The 11,327-nt window shown below is 37.7% G+C and overlaps 1 protein-coding gene across 1 annotated transcript; it reads right to left on the bottom strand.

The window, feature by feature from the left end:
* Window positions 1-553: 553 nt before the first annotated feature.
* Window positions 554-10,702, bottom strand: LOC140142957 (uncharacterized). The gene is made up of 6 exons (XM_072164985.1): window positions 9,163-10,702; window positions 7,835-8,046; window positions 4,599-4,697; window positions 2,666-2,766; window positions 1,657-1,754; window positions 554-647 (listed from the first exon to the last, which is right to left on the bottom strand). Exons 1-6 carry the CDS (start codon window positions 10,671-10,673, stop codon window positions 554-556), a joined length of 2,115 nt encoding a protein of 704 aa, XP_072021086.1. The 5' UTR covers window positions 10,674-10,702.
* Between the last annotated feature and the right edge of the window lie 625 nt (window positions 10,703-11,327).

The following is an 11,327-nucleotide window of genomic DNA, read 5'->3' as shown; positions in this document are numbered from 1 at the left end:
ACTTAAAATGACACAGTTTTACATTATATCAAACAACCGTGCTGGAGTGAAATAGCAAATTTTTTCGTTTTGCCTCATTTGTTTGGCTCGAAGTTAAAGGGGGCAATGTGATCATTGAAAATAGGAATATATTCTTTAATGCAAATCACATATTATTGCTTTAAAGCCATATTGTAACATTTGCCGAGAAGGACGCCCTCAATATTAAAGTAACCTACCCTGCAAAAAAACCAAGACTATAGTGCTATAGTATAGTGCTATAGTTTGGTCAAAATCCGAGATTTTGAATGAAGCGCAGGAATCGTCGTTTTATTATTACGATCAAAATATAAGTAGAACACATACGCGATGTTCATAACACAGTACGCAAATGGCATGATGGGCAGTCGTTCACACATCAAAGGACCGTGCCGTAGTACGACCGAAGGAATGACACGCATTGCCGACATCGGCGCTGGTAGTATATTCCATTTTTTCCCTTTAACCTCAGTTGTTCGGCTCAAAATTAAAAAGGGACATATGTGACATTTATAATGGAAATGTTACAATATGGCTATGACTTGATCTTGATGTGTATTGTGGCAGTATCACTGTCTTCTTGACGTTTATATGTAACTATATGTCTCTCTCCAAGATCAAGACTTAGTCTGTGTCCACAAGTGAATTAAAGTGAATGTGGTTTGCAACTTCTGAGCTAGTGGAACTTGGTCCCATATGTTCCAGAAATCAAGTTTTCAAAGGGCGATTGTCTCCCGTGTGTACGATTCCTTACGATTGCAGTTTAGCCTTGATCTAATACACATTATGTCCTTTTTTCTGTCCTGTCCTTTGGAGACTTTGTCTGATTGTTCGGGTAAGTTCAAATTTCAGGGAGTCTTAATTAATTATTAAACTAGCTAGTGGAAGATAGAGGGCCAACTGAAATATGTCCATTCCGAGGTAGATATGTGTGCGATTGGTTCTGTTTATCAACAGTTTTAAATTTCAATCATTAACCCTAACACCCAAAAAAAAACACCACAGAATACCACGATGAAAAATTCTGCGCATGCATGAATCCCAGGGTCTGCGATGACGCAATCACCCTAAGTGTTATATGCTCACGGAATTGCTGGCTTGGCAGCGATAACCCGTGTAGCTACCGGTCCGCGATCGTGTGGTTGGCATGCGGGCCACGCCACTGGTGACAGCCACCAATTTGTAGCTTCATTCGCTAAATTGGAGGGAGAAAGTGGACGCGTGGGTAAGTACGGCTTTACCAAGCGAACAGAATTGAACTGTGTTTCTTCTGCATCAGTGTGATTGACCCAACCAACTTGTCGCTTAGTTTCCAATGGGTCCATTACCTCCTCAAGCCAGTATGATTGGCCCAACCAACTTGTCGCTTAGTTTCCAATGGGTCCATTACCTCCTCAAGCCAGTATGATTGGTTCAACCAACTTGTCGCTTAGTTTCCAATGGGTCCATTACCTCCTCAAGCCAGTGTGATTGACCCAACCAACTTGTCGCTTAGTTTCCAATGGGTCCATTACCTCCTCAAGCCAGTATGATTGGTCCAACCAACTTGTCGCTTAGTTTCCAATGGGTCCATTACCTCCTCAAGCCAGTGTGATTGACCCAACCAACTTGTCGCTTAGTTTCCAATGGGTCCATTACCTCCTCAAGCCAGTGTGATTGACCCAACCAACTTGTCGCTTAGTTTCCAATGGGTCCATTACATCCTCAAGCCAGTATGTGTTCATTGTGCCTTTACCCTAGATTATAATAGAAATAAAAGAAAACAAAACTGGTATATTCAGTTTGCAGTGTTTTGTGTAGAATATTATGTAGAAAACATGCGCATATTTACAAATTGTAAAGACACATATTGCTGATTACACCCAATATACATGTATAAAAGCATAATTTAATATTCATGATTCTAAAAAATTTAACTGCCTGGGATGGTAACAAGGATGTTGAAGGCAAAATTATCTTACTCTAAAATCGTCGGGGTTCTGCAAAGTACCCCACTGCAAGTATGTTAATTTTCCATTTGTAATTGCTAACCGTGTATTTTGAATGGGGCTGTCAGCCCTGTATCTTCGCCAGCCTCGTACGTCAGTGTTGCGCTTCCTATGCCGCCTGGTTGAAGGTGTATTTTCAGTGTGGGGGTGGGGGTGTGCGTGGAGGGGGGCAATTCGATTTGGGTCCGTTCGATTCAGAAAATCCTGCCCATGTAGATGGGATCAAATGCGACAGTTTTAGGGTAACACTTCTACCTAAGCATAATATTCTTTGTAAAAAAAATCTGCTTTTTTTTCAGCAAAATATAAAGCTACTTTTGTGAGGACATCCGCTGTTTTAAATAAGCCACCGAATCGCGTTGAAATTGAAGTACGAATTTCCAAAACGGGATATGTGTCCCATTCTCAAAGGCATACTACTGTCTTGTACAGGTGCGCATCAAATAAAGAATTTAAAATAATCAATATACAATAACCTTACCTTGACTTCAATATCTCCTTGTTGAATAATAATAAATTTCTTTCCGTCACGATATCGTATAATAAAGAATATAAAATCATCAGGGAATGGTCTTGATACTACCAACTTTACGCTCATTTCGTCTGAGCAAGTCAAAAATAGATTTCGTAACCGAACGCTTTGTATACAATAATCTCACCTTGACTTCAATATCTCCTCGCGGAATTATAACAAATCTCTTTCCGTCACGGTCGCGTTCTAGGGCTATTTTGGTAGCGTGACTCAAATGAATCTTCATGGCTGAAAGTATAAAATAAGGGCATGCTACAATAAGACAAAGTTAAATTAGTCGACCCTGTTTGTGCAACTTGTAAGGGGTCCCCAAATAATTCATATATTGGGCTACATAGTATGATGTTGTTCTCAATAAAAGGCGAAATTTAACCTTATAACACTATGGGACCATATGTATAAGCTTGTATTATGAATACACATAATTACGGTCGTATAGTGTTACAACTAAACTCAACCCAGAAAGTATCGAAACGATTATAGATGGCCAGATATCGGGAACTGAAATATATAGCAAAACTTATTTAATGTATATAAAGCGCAGCTTTCGCCTGCGCATTTTGATACCTATTTTATCAAAATGCGCAGGAGAAAGCTGCGCTTTATATACATTAAATAAGTTTTTGCTATATATTTCAGTTCCTGATATATCTGACCATCTATAATCGTTTCGATACTTTCTGGGTTGAGTTTATTATTATCACATTGTAGGCTGGAGCAATGGGGCATCTGTGGCCAGTACCGAATACCTTTCATATGGTAGTAGTCCTGTGTCACCACATACTATATACTATATAGTTATTATTATTACTATTATTATTGCATTTAGTGCTAGGGAAATTTGGCATCTGTGGCCAACACCGAATAGCTTTTTTACGGCAGTGTTCATGTGTCGCCAGATATTCCCACATATTATTATTATTATTATTATTATTATTACTATTACTATTGTTATTACATTTAGGGCTGGAGTAATGGGGCATCTGTGGCCAGTACCGAATAGCTCTCGTATGGTAGTGTTCCTGTGTCGTCACCATATATATTACAGACTTGACATTTAGTATGGAATATCTTTTCGCAAAATTCCAAGACAAGTCTGGAAGGGGTCTGCATAAGCCGCACGGGATAAATATCAATTGTGGTGTAAAATAATGTTTGATAGAAAATGTGCTTTCCATATGTTTACATTATGATGCTCATAATGTAGCGAATTTGCCTACAATGGCGGATTTAGGGCCGGGGGGAGGGGCACTCCAACTTTGGAGGTGATGCGTATGTAGGGCTGTTAAGACCCCCTTTTTCAGCGTCGCTGTCACCCAAAGACCCCATATTTTTTTTATACAAACACATGCTCTGTCATCCGAAGACCCCCTATTTTTTTATTTGATCTGTCACCCAAAGATGACCGTTACAAGTTCAATTTGAATAGCATCTTTCATTTATCACTGATTTTGTTACCTATTTTGAAGCCATTTAGAACTAGAAATTCGATTTTCGAGGTTTCTGTGGCGCTGTTTTGGCTCTCACCCAAAGATTCCATTAAAAAAAATGGTCATGTTCTCACCCAATGACCCCATATTTTTTACATTTTGCTCTCACTGAATGCCAAAATCATGCTCTCACCCAATGACCCCATATTTTTTACATTGTGCTCTCACCGAGATTTAGGGATGCTGAATTAGAGCTTTGTAGGGACACAATTTCGAACATTGTAGGCCCATATACCGGCCCAATAGGGCCTATACGAACTGCATGTAGTTTTTATCCCCTCTCTCCACTCCCTTTCTCCCCTCCCTCTCTCCCCTCCCCTCTCTCCCCCTCCTCTCTCTCCCCATCCCCCCTCTCTCTTCCTCCCCCCTCTCTCCCTTTCTTTCTCTTTTTTCCCCTTTTAGGGATCGCCAGGGGGGGGTGTCGCACCCACCTACACCATCCCCATGGCGACGGCCCTGCAAATATCAAATATATATACGTTTTGAATGGGTGACGTCACGATGAGAGGTCGGCAAAACAAAAAACAACATAACAACAGCGATGGTATCGGTATATTATTATCTTTTTACCTTCACCGGTTGATTCGATTCTTGACGCAGTGTTGACAGTATCTCCGAATAGACAGTATCGTGGCATCTTCAACCCTACGACTCCCGCAGCACAGGGACCTAGTAAACAAATAGAAATCTTTGAAACAGATTGTCCTCTTGATAATAGGCCAATTCCATTTAGAATGGAACGTGAGAATTTCCCACTCACTTGATAGTAAATCCAGTTGAAAAGATTATAGTACAAATATTATGATTGTTTACAACGTGGATGAATGATAAACATCACCAACGTAGTATCATGATATGAAAGTTTTTGATAAAAAAATGTTAACCAAGTTTTTTCCTTAAGGCGTGGGGTATGAGCGACCTTGAAGTACAGGTATCTGGAGAAGGGAAGCAACGAGTTACTCCAAATCACAGCGACAGGTAGTGACTTGGCCGCTGTTAATATATATTTATTTTGGAAGGTTCGTGTTTGTTTTAAATTTTGGGGCGTTTTTCCAAAATTTGATATTTTTGGTGATATTTCAAAAAAGCGACATGCCAAAGACAAATCTTTTTGCACATACTTTGTTATTGCTAATGCAACTCTTTTCTGCATACCTACGTTACAATTCGTTTTGGTGATTTAGTAATATTATAAATTTTGTGACTGCATTTTGGCGTTTTCGATGCGATTTTAGGCTTACCGTGATTTAACGTTGATATCTGGTCTTGCTCCTTTTATAATTTCACTTTGATCGTCGGCTTTTGTAAATAACAGAATGTAGATTGGCTCTAAATAAGTCTCGTAGTCCTCTTGGTGGGTTTTTTCAAGATATATTTAGTTTGTATTTGCATGTAACAACCCAAAACCGACCTCTGATTTCAGGGTTGAAGGCTGTTTTCGGAATGCCCGTGGACTCAAACAAGTGCACGAGTGGCGACTATGGTTTTATACTTCCCGCATTGATGATTGCGTCTACGCCTAACAATATACTTGTTTTTATATGTTGACTGTAGCTGGTATATACACTGGTATACAAAGAATTGGTTACATGTCAATGACCATTAACTTCATGGATAGACCCTTAGATTATTTATGCGCCTTTCTATCATGCAGTATCTTTACCCGCAGACATGTGCCCGTGTCATGTGCCAATATTGCGTAACGTTAAAGGTTAATACATTTCTTTGACTTCGAAGAAACTGTGTGATTCTATGGCCTAGCGGTCTAAGGCGTTGTGGTTTCTAAGTTGCTGTTCTACTTCTGGGCGTCGCTTGTTCGAAACCGTGCGTCTGGCACTTTTCTTATGCTGCTTTATTTTTCCAACGTTAGGGCCTAGAAAAACTAATTTATAATTTCCTTTTGTATTATTTATTTATTTATTTATTTATTTATTTATTTATTTATTTATTTATTTATTTTATTTATTTAATGACGTTTTGGGGCTCGAGAGAACGGACACATTTATTTATTTATTTATTTATTTATTTATTTATTTATTTATTTATTTATTTAGTTACTTTATTTATTTTTTTAATGACGTTTTGGGGCTCGAGAGTACGGACACATTTATTTATTTATTTATTTTTCTTTAAGCATTATCAAGAATTAATATCACAGGTTTTAATGCAGATAGAAAGTTGGCTTAGTGATACTATCCGTTGATTCAGAACCGGAAGGTGCCGGGTTCGATTCCCACCTATGCCTATTTTTTTAAAGACTTGGAAAATTTCTGCAGTAAGTTTATTTGGCGCGCGATCTCAGTTGTTCATTTTCTGATGGCTGTGCCTCTTACAGACACCCTCCCTCTGGAATCCAAACCACGGTTCGCTCATTACACCTCCCTTAACAAAGTTATATATTTAGTATTCTACCATTATTTGATAGACTCTTTAGCGGGAACGCGAACGACCAGGTAGTTATAACATTACTTCTTCTAAGGTTTCGTATAGACCATTGATGGATTAATTTCATGTTTGCTTCAATAACCTTTTCTTACAGGGTGTCCCAAAAAACAGAACCCTCATTGAAAGAAAAAGTGTTGGCATTAATAAACTGAAAAAAAAAATTCAAGCGATTCATAAATGTTGAAGATATACTTCAAAGATTTAACGGAGTACACGTACCATGCATGAATATCAAACATTCCTTAATGATAGTGTTATAAAATAACAGCTTTATTTAGGGAATGAACATTGTCGTTGGGCTTATGGGTTTATGAATTTTGTGTCATTAATTTGTGGGCAGCATTTATGTGGGATGGTCCTTCATTTGCTATACTTGCAATTACTTATATTTTCTTTGTTTTTTATGACTTTTTGGTTTATTATATTTCTTACTTTCTTGTTCCTTCCTTTCTTTATATTTACAACATAAGTAATTTCTCTTTTGGAGATAAAAGCAGTGGCTTGGGGGTCAGAACTCCAAAAGTAAAAATATTTTTTCTGGCCATTTTTTTGCCAGTCAGAGCCCTTTGGTAGGACATTACTCTTATCCCATATTGAGCCTATTAGAATACTTTTAGCTGAGATATTACCCATGCACAAAACTCCAATTGTACATTTTTTGTACATTTTGACCCCCCTGAAAACCAATGTCAGACGTTTTGCCCTACCATCAACTTCAGGTATGTTGAAAATATGTTCTTGGACAACATTTCTGAGAGATATTGGCTTTGGGTTTCGACGACCTTGCATATTGCTGTAAATACTCGTTTTGTATTGGGTTGGTCATCAGTATTAATACAACATCCATATAATTATAATACAATATTTCGTCGTAGAAATAATGATGTAACATGATTAATTACCATATGCTATGCTATTGTTGCTGGTTTTGCCCTACACTATAATCAGGCTGCATTCATCATATATGACTCAGCATAATGTGAAATGTATACAGAATTAATTAGCAATTTCTTGATAAATCTATGGTGCAATGAAGAGACGAACACTGTGAGATCTATAATTGAAGACTGAATTTTGCGTATGACGTTCTGTCAACCAGACCAAAAAATGCCGTATTGTACTGCGCAGGTCAGCAACCACGCCGCGTCTTTGCCATGACGTCAGACGCAAACTAGTAATTTAAATTTGGTCTTCTATTATAGTGCTGGGCATTACAGTCAAAATTCATTTTGACCCATCGCTATGGTAATTAATCCTGTTACATCACTACTTCTAAGGTGAATTGTCTTGTTTACAAAATTATAAAAAGCTCTGAAATAAAAACATGATTGGGAAACATGATTATTGCTGCAAGGACCTACCAGTGTGAATTCCAATGCGAAGTTTGATATGTTCGTCTGGCAAATGAGGTATAGCAAATGTTTCGGTAACACTAAGCAAATCCAGTGCCATAGATGCTATCTCCCACGCATGTCGGTCGGTAGGCTCTGGTAAACCTGATACCACCATATAAGCATCACCGATCGTCTCTACCTTATACACGTCATATTTGTCGATACAGCTGTCGCAGATACTGAAATAAAGAAGTAAAAGTGAAGACAAACTATTAGATATTGTTCGTCACCGTTAATCGTTTGCAGGGTCCAACAAGCAGACGTGTATACTTATAAGTTTCATCATGACATCCCGGGCATGGCATCAGTTTTATTTATTTATACATTAGGCATCATCATCACAAGTAGAAAAGGAGACCAGACGAGCTGCCATATGGAGCACTGAAAAGCACTGTCAGCGAAAGGCGCAATATACACCCTACTCAGCAAACTTCAAAATGAAAATGTTATATACTCAAAGTATTACTTTGTATTACATTTACTTTGTTTACATTTAAAACTATTCGGTGAGAGATGGGAATTCTCTTTCATGTAATCACAACAATGTCAGTCTGATCTAGTATTACCACCCTATTACAATTGACTAAAACAGCACCCGATTACCCCTGGATCGTTTTTCTAATAACTAGTGTCACCATAGGGATATGCTCAATGATAAGTATCATATACATGTAACGTAAGTTACAATTGAAATTGAAATTGAATATTAAATAAAAGCGTCAAGAATTGACAAAAGATTGATTTTGAATGACAGCAAGTATTATCTTATATTCAATTGTTTTATTGTTTGGCATATTTAATAAACCTCAGTAACGTAAGTTATCCACAGACAACCCATGGGCATTATTGAAATTGATGTAAAAGTAATGGTTCACAAGATTCGATCTTTCTATTTATCAGAATAAAACTGAAAAGGATTGGCTTTCATTTATGAATAACAATAAAAAGTTCGGGATACTTTATTTTTACCGATTTTTCAATTCTACACACAGACACTTTTTTTACACAGGTTATGTAAAAAAATACATAACATTAGGTAGCATATGAACTCCAAAACAAATAGGTATTTTTTACATAACCATGAATTATGTAAAAATAACATAGATAAGTAAAAAAAATACTATGCATATTAGGTAAAATATTTACATAACTTTTATGTAGATTTTTTTTACATCAGCTATTAGGTATTTTGTTATGTAATTTTTTTACATAACTTAGGTAAAAAATACATCTTCTTCATAAACCAACAAGTCTTACAGCAATCACATCTTATATAAAATATCGGTTTACAATACCTGTAGAGCTTGTTCAAAAGATCAACTACATCCATGGGTGTCATCTGAGCTGCCATCGGCGTAAAGTCAACAATATTACCGTAATAAATGGTAACTGACTGATAATTCTCAGCCAATACAGACTTGCCTTCTCTCAACTGCTTCACAACACTTCTCGGTAACATCTGATACAGGAGTCTCTCACTCAGCTTTTTCTCATTTTGTAAATCATTTTTTCTATCCGTAAGTTGTTGCGCGTAATGCCCGATAGTAGTAACAAGTTCATGTGACTGTTTACTGAAATAAGCAACAAGTACAAAACTACAGCATACTACTACAATGGTCATTGCACCATATACTGAAGCGCTAACTTGGGCTTCGTCGATGACTTTTTGTGCCTCTTCTCTGATCAGATTGGACGTCCAATTGTGAACTTGAGCAATTGATTGGATAACAACAGTCATGTTCCAAAACCATTGAAAAGACTTGTCGCGAGCAGTTAGTGTACCGTACTTTTCACATGCATCGATGTTGCGGATAATATCAGATGTCATATTTGAAAGACCCTGCATCAAGGACTCATGTGCGTTTATTAAGTTATAATATTCTTCTGCTAATGACATGTAATAATCAAATGCTTGCTCCAATAACAGCTCACCTTGTGCAGATACCTTAACAAACCAATCAAGATCGGTTTCAGACAGTTTACACGAACTGTAATGAACACTTCCGAGAGCCCGCATTATACCGAACATATCCGAACTATGAAGCAGATTGTTACGCGCTACAAGTTTTGACCAGATAGCATGTTGATCATTCTCTATGATCTCCTGAATCCCACTAACCATCAATGCCCGATTAACCGCAGTATAAAACAATACGTTATGTGTCACAGACGTTTTCCCGCTCTTGTTTGCTACCTGCCATCGATGAAGTTTTATCTTTTCCTCCAAATCACTCTTCGTCGCCAACTTGCCTACATTTTGTGAATAAATTCCTTCTGCAGGCCAGACATCCAAAGCACTCAGCGCTATATTACTGTAAAGATGCCCGATATGCAACTGCTCTAAGACGTCAGGGTTGCTTCTTTGCGATCCCAAATACATAGCACTGAGACCGCGTTCAATTTGTAACGCGACTATCAAGTCCCCGATCCGTTGATTGGCATAGACATGTTCTTGTATCGCCTCTGCTGATTTCAGACGCTTAACCGTTTCTTTTAACGACAACACGGAGAATGCTACAAGCACAATCAATGGGATCACCTGAAATATAAGAATTTTCATACAGCGGTGTATATCTTTGCACCTACCACTGTCAGAAGTGATATCGGCGATAATTTCACGTACCAGACGATTGTCCTCTTCATCAGAAGTCGAGGAAGACGCTGATACCACGCTAGCATCAAAACTAACCGATGCTGTGTCAAGCTGCTTGACATGATTAATCGATTCCCCCCACTTATTTTCAACACTCTTATTGTTGGTGTCAGAATTTGATATTATCGTTATATCTGTGTCTTTGGATGCCATTGTTAAGAGCGATACTAATATACGTCGTGATCAACACGCTACTGTTTTGAAATGAGATATGTTTTCTGTTGGAACACAAACTCGAATGTAAGACATCCCAAGACAATCTATTCGGATCATTATATCACCCCTTCATTGTTATCAATAGTAAGCCCACGCATTTATTATTTTAGACGAATAAACGGCAATTAAATCAATTGAAGATAACAAGTCATAATGAAGACTTATAGCTTAACATCTGTCTGAAGCATACACCCCGGAAGCATATACAATACTACCAATTACATGCAACATGCATAATACGGAAAACAACGTGATATTATTAACCCATGTTTGTTGTCTATACAATACTACCAATTACATGCAACATACATACGGAAAAACAACGTGATATATGGTTTGCAAGAACGACCAAAGTTGTGCAACAGTAATCGTTGTTCTATGAGCCATTTTTGTAACATGAACTACGACGAGGGTCGAGGAAGAAGGGGTTGTTGCAAGTCCCTCCCCTGTATATCATAAATAAAGACAAATATGTCCAAATTAAAACAAGCAGCCAAGACCTGTACTCTTTAGCTCTGATTTAAGACCTTACTTGTTGAAATTGGCTGAGAATGAAAGAAACGGTAACTAAAAACCTAATGAAGAAACGAA

The sequence above is a fragment of the Amphiura filiformis genome, chromosome 20, assembly GCF_039555335.1.
Source record: "Amphiura filiformis chromosome 20, Afil_fr2py, whole genome shotgun sequence".
NCBI lineage: Eukaryota > Metazoa > Echinodermata > Ophiuroidea > Amphilepidida > Amphiuridae > Amphiura > Amphiura filiformis.
This window is presented reverse-complemented; position numbering and strand designations above follow the sequence as displayed.